Source organism: Oreochromis aureus, linkage group 8, assembly GCF_013358895.1.
Source record: "Oreochromis aureus strain Israel breed Guangdong linkage group 8, ZZ_aureus, whole genome shotgun sequence".
NCBI lineage: Eukaryota > Metazoa > Chordata > Actinopteri > Cichliformes > Cichlidae > Oreochromis > Oreochromis aureus.
The window spans coordinates 18,826,840-18,843,473 of NC_052949.1; the positions used below are offsets into that span (position 1 = coordinate 18,826,840).

At 41.9% G+C, this 16,634-nt stretch overlaps 1 protein-coding gene across 6 annotated transcripts in view; it reads right to left on the bottom strand.

Moving 5' to 3' along the window:
- capn15 (calpain 15) overlaps positions 1-16,634 on the bottom strand; it is a 45,376-nt gene that overhangs the window by 6,362 nt on the left and 22,380 nt on the right. For all 6 annotated transcript variants that reach the window (XM_039616303.1, XM_031739292.2, XM_039616305.1 and 3 more), the window contains 8 exons: positions 10,925-11,133; positions 8,844-9,027; positions 7,763-7,986; positions 7,099-7,224; positions 5,894-6,046; positions 2,876-3,037; positions 2,550-2,785; positions 2,249-2,418 (listed from right to left, as the gene is read on the bottom strand). In XM_039616303.1, the coding sequence (XP_039472237.1) occupies positions 2,249-2,418; positions 2,550-2,785; positions 2,876-3,037; positions 5,894-6,046; positions 7,099-7,224; positions 7,763-7,986; positions 8,844-9,027; positions 10,925-11,133 (1,464 nt within the window). The remainder of the gene's footprint in view (positions 1-2,248; positions 2,419-2,549; positions 2,786-2,875; positions 3,038-5,893; positions 6,047-7,098; positions 7,225-7,762; positions 7,987-8,843; positions 9,028-10,924; positions 11,134-16,634) is intronic.

Genomic DNA, 16,634 nt, shown 5'->3' on the forward strand with positions numbered 1-16,634 from the left:
TGAAGAGCTGAATGATTTAACAAAGATGATCTCAAGTGTTTAAAAAACTCTGTCATCCTCTAAAATATTCACCAAATGTGACAGGCGCTTTCAGGAAAGCATTGTTCTGAAGAGCCAGGAGGATTTGTTTCCTTGGGTATGAACGGCCGTGCGCGAGCTCGTGCAAGAGGTAACGCACACAAACGTGCACGTGTGAAGGCAGAACAGGACTTGCAAGCGTGTAAGATGCCTCAGATTGATGAGTATGAACCATTCTGACCGTTTGTTTTTGCTCTGCAGGCTCTGTGCTTTAGCTTGAGGAGGTCAGCATCATATACAAAGATTTGTATATGGAAATCCCTTTTAATAGACTGTCCAAATTGGTCTATTGTCCAAAGTGATTGGACAATAGACTATTAAATGTTTCTTAATGTTTCAGATGTACTTTTTCAACCCATTTATTTACTAATTTATGGAATTAATGCAACCGAAGACGTTGGGCCCATCTTAAGAAAGCGTGCACATACATTAAAACAAAGGAAAAATACAAAAGAAACCCCCAAAAAACTGTGATGCAGGGCTGTGGAACTAACTTCTATGGACAATAAACCAAAAAACAACTCTTATACAAGTTCTGAAAAAAGGAAACGAGTGGAGGGGTAAAAAAGAAGAGCTCACAACCCAAAGTGAGCTATCTCATCTGTCAAAGATGAGATGGAGGTGCTTCTAATATGGTTTGGTCTTGTACAGCATGGCTGCCAATAGACCGGGCACACAGTGAGTTACTGATGTTTAGACGCAACAGGATAAATGCTGTGAGGTAGGTTGGAGCATTCTGGACAGAATACTCCAACCTGTCAGTGCATTCTTGTCAGAGGATTGCCCAAATTCAGCCAAAATCTGTAGAGGACAGTTCAGCATCCGGCTGTACTACTACCCTACTCTCAAAACAGGCTCTTCAGGGTGACTAAGTGGAATATCATCGACGAGTTAAAGTGCTAATGAACAGCTAAAACCACACTAAAGTGAGAGAGACCCCACAGAAAAAAAGCTGATAGTAGCTGTGACAAAGGCATTGGGGATAGCCTTTGTCACAGCTACTATCTACTAAATATGATGGTTTTGGTTGGCTAAACTATCTGATTACTTTGGTTATCCCAATGTGTTAAAAGATTTATCTACTTATGTATTTTCATTCCAACACATTTAAATTAAAACAGACACGTTCAGGCAGTAGTCTTTCACTTCAAAATTAATTTGCTGAAGCGCACAGCCCGGAGATAAAAAAGAAAAAGAAAAACTTTCCAAATACTTATCATCTGGACCGTAATATTATACTGAAAGGCAATAAAACTGCGTGCATGTGACAAGGAGATTGGGGGTACAAAGAGAGACAAAACCCTACAACTACATACAGGATTCTCTGCAGTCTTGTGAAAAACTAAATACATCCTTACTGCTTCCACAGGACTAAAGAGGGTAAGTAGCAGCCAGGATGCTGCTAATCAAATGTGCTTGATTAACTGATCATCCCTTCCCAGGAGAGCACGTTCCAGCAAATTCACCCAAAGGTCCGATCATGCAATACTCAGAGAAACTGGAAAACACCCATGAGCGATATATACAGGCCTCAGTCTGCATGTTAAATATTAACATTCACAACAGCACAATTCATAAAAACTACAACAACTGTCAAACACGCTGGTGGAGAGGTGATCATTTGGCCTCATTGTGCAGCCACACGACCTGACAACCTTACAGACACTGAGTCGACCATGAACTCCTCTGCATACTGTACACACTCTAGAGTCAAATGTGAGCCCATCCTTCTGAGATCTTTGTCAAAACTGGCTATAATGATCCCAAGCACAGTAGCAACTCTACAACAGAATGACTGCAATGGCCCAGTCAAAGTCCAGACCTCCAACTGATGGAAACGCTGCGGTTTAGACCTAAACTCTTTACCCCATGAAATTCTACTAGGAGGAATCTTGAAGACTTTTTCTGAACTGAAGCTGTTTGTGGGTAACAGTGATAAGAACAATCAGGCTCCACAAATTACTCCACAACAAAAAAGGGATAAAGTCATAGAAAAACAATTTTTTCCCCAAGTTATAGCTACTGAATCATGGAGTATAATTAATTTTTCACAGGACCCCACAGAGTTCTGTGAAAACCTTTTTCACTTGACTGCAGATAAGTAACACAAATATGGTTTGCATTATTGCAGCTTTACTACTTCTCTTTTTCTGGAATGAGTGTTTCTAACCTCGTGTCTTTCGCCTTTGTTTTCTGTGAGTAGAATAATCGCGTCGGCCAATGTGGTCGCGGTCGCTTCCACCTGCTCCACCATCACCTGACGAGAGCTGTAAATGGCCAGGATGTAGCCGGGGAAGTCCTGGCTGGGCCGCCGTACTGCTCCACTGGTGGGGCTAGAGACTGGGAAGGAGGGGAGAATAATTAATGAAGACAAAAACTACATGTTTAACAGAGTTCCTTCGTCATTAAACGAACATTCACAAGCAAGAACACTAAATTCCTGCCTGTGACCAATGCATCTGTACACTTACTGGGTGTGGGTGGACCCCCTGTGCTGCTGACATTCATCTGCCAGTGATTGAAGGCGCAGCAGACAACAGCATACTCCCCTGGCTCCAGCATAACATCACAGCCAACAAATTTCTTCACCGCTCGCTTGCTGTGGGCCATTAGGCGGCCCAGAGTCAGCTTGTTGCCGCTACCAAAGGAGGCGCGGAAGACCATGATGCACAGGTCCAGCAGGTGGCTGTCGGCTGTGTCGGAGCGCCTGGAGAGAAGAGGAAGAGGCTTAGGTGGAAAAAGGGCAAGGAGGAAAAATGTGTGGGTACTGAAAGATTTAGATTAGAGTCCTATTTACCTGCTTCCCTCCTGGAAAAGAGCAAACTCCAGTGCTGTCCTCTCCAGCACAGTGAGAGCTGTGACCGTGACCGGCCCATTGGCTTTGCTGGGGAAGCAGCCTTGTAGTCTCACCTCCTGCCAGTCAGAGTGGATCTTACAAATGTCCACTGAGTCAAAGTACCTGTGGGAGGGGGAAAAAATGTACGTGTTTAAAAAAAAAAGAAAAAAAAAAGAAGAAGAATAAAGAAAGAAAAAAGACCTGCATAAGAGCCTGTTCCTCTGAGATGCTAGCAGTGTGACCAGTTGATCTCCTCTTGTCATGAGCTACGATTATTTGTATGCATCACAGGCAAGTCTTTAACGTTAGCATAGCCTCTGAGGGCATCCCTGTACAAACACAATTTACCTTGCTAGCATATCAGACCTCTTTCTTCAAAGACATCGCCCCCACGGGAGACTCTCTTCCTTACTTTCAGTCTGTTTTTCAGTGTTTCATCACTTCCTAACCTCGCTCTGACAACAGTCTTACATCTTACTTTTGTCTTCTTGACAATCAGGAAGAAGCGAGAGGAGGAAAAAGAGGGAACGCTTAAGTTTTACACTCAGCTTTGATCAGAAAAGACAAACACGTCTGCTGATGAATCCTCTTGTTTGCATTTAGTCCGCTTTTGTGTCTAGCCACTTTCCAAGAATGTTATCAATAATCAACATCGGCCCTGGTTGTTTACTTGATGGGCCGATTTAAGGGCCTTGCTTGTCCGAGAAGCTGACCGCTTTTTCTTTTTCACACTGAAAACAAGTCTAGGGAGATGCTGGCTGCGAGTTTGTCATGTAGTACAAAGCTGAGAGATTATTTGCCTGTCAGAGAAAACAATAAACAGCCCAAAGACATATGGGATTCTCATCTAGGCTGAACACATTTTTCAGGTTGGAGTTGTTCAGGAGGACAGCCACATTGTTATTCATGTCCCTCCTCCTTCATAATACAACAGGAGCAATAAATTCAGAGAGACAAATGCACTGTACAGACAATTTAGCCCTACGTCAAGCTGCTCATGTAGTGAACTTCCTCCATTCTTCAGTTCTTTTTGCTGACAGTTATTTAAAAAAAACAAAACTTCCTATGTAAGTGCAGTCTTGTCCATTTATTCAATTACGCATGAAATATCTTTTTGGTGAATGGTAGATTACATTTAAGCTTTATTACATTTGTAATTCAGATTCAGTTCAGTTTTCTTCAAATATTATGGCCATTTCAGTTGCTTGTAAAAGGGCCCCATTATAGCCATTTCCAGCTCTGCGTCATTATTCTTTGGCTCCACTAGAGTTGCTTTGCATGACTTTATTGTGCCTCATTCTGCCCTCTGCCTGAAACAAGCAACTTCTCTCTCCTCAACTTTAAGTCGACTTTCAACCAATTGGCTGCTCCTCATAAACCAAGGGGCAGTCCCCACAGACCGTAGCAATAATGCTAAAGCTTCTGTAGGGATTACCTAATAATATGGCTTTCTCTGTGGTACCCACCTTTCAAGAAGTTTGTACTTCAATTTTAATAAGTGAAATTCCAGTTTCTCTGTTAGTCCATTACTTAGCCCTAATTAGCTTATATATGTCCTTGCATTGCAGCCATACAAATTACAAATGAAGCTCGCTAACAAGCTAGCTAGCTTTAGCTGATAACTTAGCACTACAGTCTTTAATCCAATTATGGGAACTTCTGACACCGAAAAGGAAACACAGCAGCCACCAAAACGCTGATGTTGAAGTTTTTAAAACGTGGTGATCATGGTCATGGGGGCTATGCGGTTTAAACAACAGATGGATGAGGTTGCTGTGTGCACAAGCAGAGGTGTGTGACAGAGATGGCCTTATTGGGGACATCTAGTTTCAGTGACATTACACAGAGCTAGCGTGAGGTTTGAGCTCATCACTGTTTCATACTGTGGCCAGTATGAGTATCCATCTATTGTAACAGCAGAGTACAGAACAGGGGTCTTTATAATATATATAGGGGGTTAAGGGTGGCTGTGGCTTAGGTGGTATAGTGGGTCATCTACTAATCGGAAGGTGGTTCGATTACTTGCTCTTCAAGCCTGCGTGTTGTATCCTCGGACAAGTCAGTGAACCCATAGCTGCTGCCAATGCATCAGTGTGTGAATGTTTGGTTATAAGTGGGGAAAAAAAGCTCTGTGTAAATGGGTGAATGAGACTTGAAGTAAGAAAGTGATTTGAGTGATCAAAGTAAAAAAAAGCGATATTTAAGTACACACTTGTTTTTTTTTATATGACAAAGAAAAAAGCATTTATGGGTACACTTCAATGAAAGCTGTGACTATTTTTCAATGTGATAACTAGAAGCGCATGTCGGCATGCAGCAAAACACAGCTAGAGAAAAACTAGTCACTATCAATGCTGTCTATGACTGAGTGACAGGATTAGTCTAATATGACAAAACACACTGAAAGCCATGACAAGCCTAAGCCTCTGCCTGCCAAATCCCCCCCTCCACAATTCTTAATAACAACATGTTGTGGAAACCAGTGTATGATGCGCTTGTCAGCAAGCAAAATGGAACGACAACAAAAACACTGTAACTCAGTTTGGTGTCAATACCAGATGGTCAGTAAAATCCACAGAGGCGTGAGACTGCTAAACAGTCCATCACGTTTAACACATTACGTGTGTCCATCATGGTACGATAAAGGACTCTTTAAGTCATTCAACCTATTCTAAGCAGCTAGTGGTGGGTAAATCGAACAGAAAGTCTTCTAATGAGAGTATGTTTGGAATAAACACAAGAAATCTGTGAGTGTAGCCTAGCGGTCACAGCCACTGGTCTATTATGCCAGCAGGTACAGTCACTGACTGTGAAAAAGCAAACATGATAGTAATGACAACAAAATAGCCTTACTATACATAACTGCATGAATTCATTACTAGGGTATAGAGAGATTAACCAAAATGATTTCAGCATGACCACCAAAAGAAAGAAAAGGGAAAAAAAAGATCACACTTATGCTGCGCTAATGATAATTACTTTATAAAGTCAGTGTACTCCATCCAGAAGACCCCCTCACTACTGCCATGCGCCATCAGCTCATGGCGGAGATGCTGTGGCCAGTCTGCCCACTCGTCCGACCAGCTGCCGTTCCACGAGAAGCGACCCCAAGGGTTACGCAGCCGCAGCAACCTGGAGGCAGGAAGATAACGGACACAGCGAGAGAGACAGATTCAGCAAGCAGTAAATGTGACAGCAGCTTTCAGTCAAAGCAGCAACCCCCATCTCTGCACAGTCATATTACTCCTTTTATGGATGACTGGCTGCTTTTTAACAACCCTTTTTATTTTACTGCCTCCTCCATACTGTAGAAAACACAAGGGGCATAAAAGAATAACATATTGGAGAATCTGTATTTTCCAGGAAAAAAAGTAACAAAGTGCATGTGGTTCACGGTTTCTGGAGTGCTTTTTATCTCCTCGGGGCTCCTAGCAGGAGGTTTCTAACTCGTTTTGGATCTAGCCCTGTGGCCAAGTCTAGCCCAAGTCTTCCACTCTGATTGCTTTATGGCAGTAAATGAAAGTGGCTGCGTGTGGGTTTTAAGCAAATTACTTCTGGGATTTCTGGCTACTGTCAAATTTTTTTCCTCACAGGTAAGAAGGAAGAAACCTTCATTAGGCTCTTCTCATTTTTCTAATTTGTGCCTCCTCTGTCCTCCGTCCTCTAGACTGTGACCCGGAAATCAATTTCAGTACGCCATGATGAAGGATGACTTAATTCCTAAAATGCATCTGGAGAACAGAGGAGAGGCGAGGCTTTCCAAGCGGAGCTATAATAGAGGATGAACAGGTGTTCCTTTGACAAGAGAACTAAACTCGCTTTTTTAATCCATAAGATGTTCCAGTTATTTATGATAGTCAAAGTTTCTGACCCAGACTTTTCTGTGTGTGATTATTACAAAGAAGAAACATATTTTCTTATAGTGCAAGGAATTGTGTGGATTCCCAGTGCTGCACCAAACAGAGCACTCATACAGATCTGTTGTGCACCCGTTCTCCACTGGCAAGCCACCGGGTTCTGTGATGCTCAACATATGGCTCGTGGGCTTGTTCATGTTCTAGCCATCATATAATAACACTGACTAATGAGGGCCCAGACATGTTTATTAATGGTGTATGAAGGATTTCTAAGAAGATAAATTTGGAATAAGGAGGCGTGGTCAGAACAACAGAGTCCACCCGTACCTGTAACCCTGGACATCTCGTACGTCCAAGATGGAATATGCATGTCGAGGCCTCAGACCCAACGACTCGTAAACAGCATCGTCCACCTTCATGTTGCCTCCTCCGCAAGATGCTCCCATAAGAAACCTAAAAGACAAGAAATGACATTAGGACGCTAATGCACTTACTACTCAGTAACCAGGGATAAAAACATAAATCTTACAACCTTAACCTCGAGGTTGGGCAGACACAGTTACAGAAAACTAAAACAATAGTATTTTTGATGAGTTTTGATGTGCCTCTGTTTGAGACTGATGCTCCTTTTTAGTGATGAACTTTGTCTCTGTTTACCATAGTATGTGAGTGAAGTCTTCATTAGCGCACTGCTTTTGATAAAATAAATAATCATTCTGGCAGATGGACCGACCTGCAGTTTGGACACAGATGAAATGGCCCCTTTGGAGTTGCACTATTTGTCTCATGTTGCTTTGAAAGCTCGTGTATCAAAGTGATGACTGGCAGAACTTTTATTATGGATACATGCTCTAAATTGGCATTCAGCACCTTTGTAGTGCCCCCCCGTTTGTAGTTTTGATCAGAGAATATTGGTTCAAAGTGTTTTCAAACAAGGTTTATTACTTTATATGCTCCTTTTAAACTGAACCACCTTTACTCCCTCTCTTACCCAGCCTCTTTGGAGCTAAGCATCTTGGCCCAGATGAGGTCTGTATCGATGGGTTCCTCTCGCGGGTTCGTGGAGCTGACCTGGAGCATGAGGGAGTCACACGGAGCCCCAGTCAGCGTGGCCAGACCCTCAATAGCACGCCCTGCCTGCAGGGCAAAGTAGGAACCATGGAGTTTGGCCAGGGCCTTCTCAATCAGCGCCACCCATAACTGCTTCCTCTGAGCCTGGAATGATAGGAAAAAGTAAGAGAGGAAACATCAGCCTGAGTATGACTCACTGAGAAAGGGAGCAGGATGTTGTCTTTGGGTTAGTTTACTCTATCTAAAGGTCAATGAAAATGATAACCTGATAACAGAGGTAGGATCTCTTATTTGCTCTTTTATCTGTTTATGTGCATGTGCAATGTTTTTCCAGCATTTCTTGCATGGTCAGAGGTCACTGCCTCACCGAGCGTGACTTCTACCCTCTTGTTTTGCTCCTTTGTCTTCTTTGAAAAGATGACGTTTGTTGGAGTGATGATAAGGTGTAGATAAGGTGTCACGCTGTCGCAGTGTGTCTCTCCCACATGCATGAATGCCCGCTTTTATTTGCCTGTGCTTTATTTGTTGCATAATTCAGTACCTCATTTGACCCGTAATTGTTGGCTGTTCATTAATTAGATTTTTCTCTTCACTGGGGTCCTTTGAGATGTGCTTGTGATAAGAAATACATAATCAACTAACTTGAACTAATTAATGGCTTATTTTTCAGGGTTCACAAAGTCAAATGTAATTCTTTTTAAGAGTTGCCCACGAAACACACTCGTTTTCAGGGTCAAACTCTGGGATGAGAAGGCCTTTACCAAAGTCTTGGATCTGTCAGTTCATGTTTCAGAGATCTGGAGCAATTAATATGGGACATATCATGTTTTTCGTTATTTTTTGCAAGAATTCCCAACTTAATACACAGAGATCTGCAATATTTATTTCCCCCAAATTTCAGACAGTTGTTTGAGTGTTTATCCATTTTGTATATGTCTATCTAAAATTCCCTCTTGTCTGTTTACATTATCAGCGTAAACATCTTTCTACATTGCACTTACCTGGGAAAACAGAAGGTAGCCGAAGTCGTCGCAGGGCAACATGTCGTCCACCAGCACCGTCGTCCAGGTCCCGTCTTTACATAGCCGAACCTGGTACGCCCCCTCTGGACAAATGGTCCTGGTGATCATCACCCTCTCCACGAGCTCTGGACGCTCTGCCAGCACAGCGAGTGCACTCAGGAACCTAGAGAGCCGATAAAACTCAATGAACTGGAAAATGAAACGTCACATCAGGACGGACAGACCCGACTGAAACGAGGCGCGAAGAAAATGTGAATTAGGCAGAGAAACCACATAAATGATCAGCTGATTGTGACGGACAAGTGAATGGCTGAATGAGCGCCGTCTTCAGTCAAAGAGACAGGCATGCTTTAGGAATGTCAATTGATGTGATTAGAAAGGAATGGAAAAAACTGAGAAGCTGCTATTAAAGTCTAAATGTGGAATTAAAGCATTCTCCTGAACAGAGTGCCTCAAGCACTTATGAAAGACTTTTTTTTTTATACATATATACATAATTTGCCTTCATTGAAAATCAATCACATTTGATGAGTCAAGCTTCTGTGCCTTCTGGTTACCTCCCCATTACTCTTAATAGACCCCGCAGCAAAGACAAACGGGCTTGCTTCCTCTAATTAACTTGCAAGAGAAATTAGCTAATCAAAAATCCAGATAGATGTGGAAAATGGTAATTCTTTACACTGGGGAATCACAGCTGGGGACATGAAGACTCAACTTGAAAGGGAAGAGAGTTTAAAGTGTACATTAGTTCATCAGAAAATGTAGAAAGATCTTTAAACATTATTAATGAAATGGCTCTGCAAAGAAAGGTCTTTTTGGAGGGGACAATGAGCTAAAGGTATTTGCCTCTACATGCCGCAGACTCACTGCTGCACATGCACTAGTTTGATTCTTCTATCAACAACAAAAGCAAAAAAGTAAAAAAAATTTGTCAAACTGAGCAGCTACTTTTGCCTCTGGCAGAACTGCAGCAATATCTGAAAAGATAAAAGGAATGCTGCTTTCAGTCCGCACATTATTTTATAGAGTGAAGCGCTTGTGTGGCAGCATTACTAAAGCTATATTCCATCTGTTTAAGTGTCAGCCGAGCAAGGCCGATCAACCCATTCAGTCACTGATGAAATACAAATTGGCAAAAAAAAAAAAAAAAAAGAATCCAATGAAAATCCAATTAGCCGCGTCATAATGTGAACTGTGATGTCGGCCTGTACTGCAGCCGTACTCAAGGACAGAGGCGACTGGCACGACTTTCTTCTGCCGTCACTGGTTGGCTGGGCTGGCAGAAGCTGGGCTGTTTGTTGGTTTATTAGGACAAGTGTGAGCGTGTGCGAGAGAGTGAGAGAGTGGGGGAGACGAAGCCAATGACAAAGAATTTGGGTTACATCCTGTTTCGAGTGAGAGGATTCGGCTCAGGGGAGGGTTATTTTTGATAAGCTGTGTGCGCTGGTGATGAAGCGAAAAGTTGTACTGGGGACAACTTCCTGACTGACTGTTCTTTGTTGTTATTTTGTGTGCGTGTGTGTACGTTTATGCTTACAGGAAGATGATGGATGACAACAGCATACACACACATAAACCCCAAAGGGCACCCAGAACAAGGGCAGGGAGATAAAGCGTGTGTCCAGGTACACATTACTGTGAATAATCTCCCTGTCACATGTATCTGTACATCTGTCCGCTGTGCTCAACCTTTCATTTCATGCTTACCTTCTTTCCTTTGTTTTTTTGCTTTGTTTTTTAAGTTTCTCTCTTTAATCCTCTTCAATTACTGTTTCACTGCCACTCCATCTCTAGCTCACATCGAAAGCAGACTCTGACAGACACACACAGAGAAGTGTTGGCTGTTGTCTGCTTTGCATTCCTCTGACCTTTCTCAGAAACTGAACAGAGACCTAACGGAATGAAAAATTTCCTGTTGCTTTGAGGATCTGCTGCTATTCTATTTTGTCTCCAGTCAAACCATTAATCAACAACTTTTTTGTTTTGTTTTGTTTTTTTTTTAAGGTTATCTTAAACGATCAGTGTCCTGTGTGTTCTTATGTTTAGGTGTATCAGCTTACCAGCAGTTTCCAAGAAGTCCTTGCAGGATGTCCGAGGGCCTTGGCGTGCGGAACACGGACCACTTGACTCCTCGGTCTTTGAAATTGCTGCAGTTGATCTCGTGGGGACGCAGCCACTTTTTGATTCGCTGCTGGACGCTGTCGCCCTCTGGGAAGCCGACAGATCGAGGTCCAGGGGGAAAACTGTCATCCACAAAGTTCACTGAATTCTGAGAAAGAAGAGGAAAAGACAGAGAGAAAGAAGGCAGAGAGACAAAGGAGTGAAACTACTGAACATGAAAACACCTCATCTGTAAACTCCAAAATCCATTTTTTAAAAATATCACTCTTAAAGGACCTTGTGTGAGGACTTAAAGCATTTCAAACTGCTAATGCAAGTTTTTAAAGAACCAACTATCCTACAATTTCACATGATTTGCAGGACAGTACAGACCATCACACAAGCCCTGGATTCTGCTATGAGTGAGGGCGAATTACTGCCTTCCACATTTACTCGTTATTCTTTCCACGTGAGATTATTATGTGCACAGTAAAAGCCCAAATGTGGCATCTTGTACTCTCCTAACCAGGATGCGGCACAAAAATGCAAATCACTTTCAAACATTTGGAGCTTCTTGCTTTCTGGCACATTCCCCTGCAGAGTACACTGCATTTTAAATTACACGATGGGTTCTAACACTGCCCCGCTACTGTACACAGGAGTAGAACTACACGGATACTTTAACAGATCCAGACACCGAACCTGACACACTATCTGCCCATCTAAAACTCGCCTGTACAAACCTGAGATGGCAAACAGCCACACACGCCAAACCCCTATCCAGTTTCCCATCTGCCGTGTCAGAAGTGGACTGGGCCAGTTGCATCGCGAGGGGGGGGGGTGATGTAAAGTGGGCACCCCACTGGCAGTTAGAGTGAAGCGAATCAATTGGTAACCATCCCCCACAATCCAATTCTGTAGCCTGGATGCAGCATTTGCTAGCAGACAGAGTCACTTGAATGCTTCCTTACCACCCTGGCCATCCAAGGTCGTCACGTAGCTTATCAATTCTGTAGTTCACAGGTTTATTTGTGACCCATGTGCAGGCTTTTATCGCAAGGCTTTTTTGGGTTGATATCAATTTAACACAGAGGTGAAGATCAAAGCTTTGTCCCTGCATACGCACAGATCCTGAAATTCCAACTAATGCAATTCAAAGAATACAGTCTGTATGTTAACAGACATGAGAAAGACAACTATGATCAGTGACCAAGGGTTAAAGAGTGACTTGTTACATACAAACTGCTCTAACCCCAGCTGAGCTCTGGCTGTTACTAATGCAGCCTTAAAGCTTTTGTTGTCTTTGTTTTCCCACTTCTGACACTATATTATTGTGGGATTAATTAATTTTGCTCTGAACTTGATGTAAAACAGGAAACATTTTCCTTTTTACTTCACGTGAAATGTATGGAAAGCCTCGCATTTACAGTTCTATAGTCTCTATTTTAAGTATGAAAACAATATTATATGAATTATTTTAATGTTGGTCTTAAGAGCTTGAAAAAAGTAGCTCATATCCTCTTGGAATAGCGGTGAAATGTCTTTTAAAACTTTAATCTATTTGTTTTCTTTTTTTTTGAATCTCTTAAGACTACAATAAACTGGAGGACAGGGAACCTACACAGACACACTTTAATGCTGCTACTGATGTGCGCATTTGTGCTACCAAATCCTACCAGGTTATGCTGCGTGTTTGTTATCCATTCTTTCATGTCCTGAACGCAGTGCGTGTGGTTTATCCGGTTGTACTCACATCCTGTATTGTGAGTACCTTTAAGGGTTTTGCCCTGACCCATTTGAAAGACATTATCATCAGCAGAATGATCTGCTGCAAACCGCCTCAAAGGTTAAAGCCACTTGCCTATTCATATCTGAAGTGTACATGATGCTCTGTGATGTTAATTAGGCGCTTTTGAAATGGCACAGTGATATGACACTCTGGACTGCAGTCTGGACTCAAAGGATCATACAGATGATAAATTAACAAAAAGATGAAAATCAATGTTTGATCCTTACATTCTTGGTTCAAAACAACCATTTAACCATTTTTCTCTTCTGTGTGGAGCTCTGCCTGTGCCTCTATAGGATCCTTCCATAGTCTAAAGACATGCTTGTTAAGTTAATTGGCTGTGGGCATGTATGTAAAGTCTGAATGGTTGTCTGATTCTACATGTTAACCTGGCAACTTCTCCAGCACCCTACGACAGCTGGGACAGACTGGGATCCCTACAGTGAGGAGCAGCAGACCCATTGTGCTGTTCTTGTAAGCATTTGGTTTCATTTAAAGGCTCCTTAGACGTGTTATACAAGACTTTCCACTGTTATCATTAAAAAAAAATAAAATGAAAAATATATATTTGGAAAGAATGGAGGCCCAACACCTTACAAAGGCAATTTAGATCGCATTTCCCTTTTTAACTTGCGTCACATCTCTATTAAGGTGCAATGTGTATTTAATTTGAGATTAACCTTGAATTAGCATTAATTCCTCATATCGAATAATCTACAATCCAACCACCAAAGTTTAAACATCTGACTTCAGCAGAGTGTAAAATTAGGAATTATAACCACATATAAAGCAATTTCCTAAATAAGGATTCTGGTGTTGCGGACTCTACAGGATAATTCTCGCTGGCTGTCTTGCCGCCTCTGTTTCCATCGCTGTGCACATGCAAGCAAACACTGCAATGAGCCAACTCAGTGCTGAGCTAGGAAAACCAGCTGCTATCCCATCTTTTCCAGACTCAAAACTGGCAGCCATACAAGGCTGTGTCAGTCTCATTCTGATACCCAAGCTACAAGATTAGCATCATGAAAGCATATTTTATGAAAAAAAAGAAAAAAAAAAAGCCTTCCATGCACAATACTGTAACAAGCAGCGCAAGCCTGGCAAGAAGGTCCTTGATAATACGGCAGAAAATTAAGCAACTAAGTAGTATGAAGAGCAGTAAAGAGAACCTGGTTTTGTTGCATAGCACGGAAAGGGAACAGCAAAAAGCAGTTCAATCCATGCGGTGTGTCACAGTTCACAAGTTAAGTTGATGGCTGTTAGCAGCATTTATTTGTTTGGCACAGTGAGTAAGCAGACTGCTCTCAGGCGTTAGCACCATGCATACACACACACACACATACCTCTCACTCTCAAAACCAATCAGGAAGAATCAAAAAAGCAAAAGAGGCACGAGAAAGCAACCACACTCAGGTGAGCAGAGAATACTTTTTATAAAAAACAAAAACAAACTCCAGTTCCAGTTTGGTCCAGTTACCCAACAGCAGAGAGAAAACGGGTGCTCTGAAGCGGTCCCTCCATTCTTGCTGTCAAACTGTACTGCACATCCTGTTACAGCCTAAACCAAAAGCTTTAATCATTATTAAATTTTCACCACTGGCATTTTGGTGCTTGGCAAGTGCTTGTGCCTTGACAGAGACGGATGAGAGAGACTAGCACCTCTTGTTTACCAATTTACCCCCCCTTTATCTCTTTGGCCCGTGAACCCGAGATGCAGCAGTTGATGCCGTCAGTGATTACGTTCACTATAGGGAAGTATATCATTTGTGCTCCCCTCCACTCCAACTCCGTTGCTAAAAATAGGCCAGCCCTGCGTTCACCTTAGCAAATACACATGCGCACGCACACATCCAGGCTCACACTGACTACTACAGTGGAGAATAGAGTGCAGTCGTGTGGAGAGGGTGGGATGGGGGTGGAGGGGTGTAGTGGGTGGCAAGGGGAAAGTGTATTTTGAGGTATTAGCAGAACAGGATGAGCATGTGGGGATAGATGTGATGGAAGGAGATGGGATAAAAGGGAGATGAAGTACTTTGAAGAGCTCGAGAAAGGGCAGACGTAAAATATTTGAGGAGAAAAAGACAGACGATAAAAGAAAGCGTAGCTTAAATGACGATCTTAAATTAGAAGAGGAGGAGAAGGTGGGGATGAGGGATCTCCGATATCCTTCCTTCCTACCGAGCCAACTTCCCTCCCACGCTTGCAGCAGTGAGCCCTGTGACTTTCAAAGAAGGCATTAATAATGCATTCGAAGGCTCACTTCATGCTATTGTAAACATGGCAGGATAGGTGTCATGCTGGTGTAGTAAATGGGCACACATCTGACACCCAAATAAATTGACAGAATAAAAGCCGGCTGGAAACTTAGCCGAATCAAAACGGTCTAAAATTCTGCAATGCCCTCATTTTCCTGAGGTGCAATTAGACCACTCAGGTTGGTCTACCGAGCAGGTGTTGGCGGTCTTAAATGGTTTCAAATGAACATTTCTGATAGGCCTGGGTAAGATATGATAACATAATACAGGCTTATTAAAGGCTGAGCACTGCAGAAATAAAGTGAGCCTGAACCAGTTTGATACAAAGAACCGACGTCAGGGTTGCTTACATCACGGCACAGATAAGTAGTATCAGGCTTGGCTCGGGATGAGAAAAAACAAACGAAATCAATCATCTGGTGTCATGCCAAAAAGTGATTTCTAGCATTTGCCAAAAAATGACTGCCTATAATTAAACTGTTGTAAATTGACTTGTTGATCTTTAATCTGTCAATCACATTTCAAAAATGAATGATATCAAGTCATTTTAATCCAGAAAGAATATTCCTGTCACAAAGTAGAGGTTTTTTGGCACAACATCTACAACAGAGAAGCTAGCTGATCTCTCCTGTTAAGCTAGTTATGTTGAGGGTTGAGATATTCTCCAAAGTAAGAAGCGTTCGAATGACAACTGCATACGAAAGCCACTGGAGCAGGTAAAAAGGGATTGCTATTTGACACTATTAAAATTTGAATTTTAAAAACATAATTACTATAAGTATGTTCTTTTTCAATTAAGTAAAAACATCATAATTAACTTTTTGCAGTGTGATATTTGTTTTGAGTGTGCTATAGAAGGACTTCTTGCTGTCTGTCCCGACCTTGGTAAAATTAAAGTACTTAGGTTTGTTTTAAAAGGAAATTACATTCATAATGATATTTCTTATCTCTTACTGAGAGGTCTGCTCCGACACAGTGAAAGGAAATATATTTCATTAAGCAGTGTAAAATCTCTCCAAAATACAAACTAAGCTACAGCTGGACAGACAAAAAAAAAAAGAAAAAAGCTATAAAAGATGGACATCACCCATTGGTTCAAGTTCCAGCAATGAAGAGTTATCATTTTGTCCAATGCCATTTTTTGATTTTGGGAACTAGAATGACAATCAAAGGGTGGAGTGCCATTTTTTCAACTAAAAAGCAAGTTTGGTTACCAAGCTACATCTATAGACTACACACTGGGTACTCTGCACTGACAGATTTGAATAACATGCAAAATTATGAAATTTTCCTTTCCTTCTACAGTGTTCTTGGATGGGCTGTTAGTGTGATTAAAATAATATTTGCCTAATAATTGCATAGAAAAAGCACAGCAATACAACTATTGTGACTAAAACATGTTTTGATACCAAAAAGATTGACTTCTGCTGTAAAGTTGGGCAATTTAATAAAAGAATTTACTAGAATGGACTCATTTTGGAGCCATCCTCAAGTGGCCATTACAGAAACTGTTTTTGGCACTTCCACCTCAGCTTCATTTTTCAGCCTTGGACATTGCTGCTTGAACATAACAATCAGAGCAATCAAAAGACACAATCAAACCAAAATAATGCAATCCTCCTGACA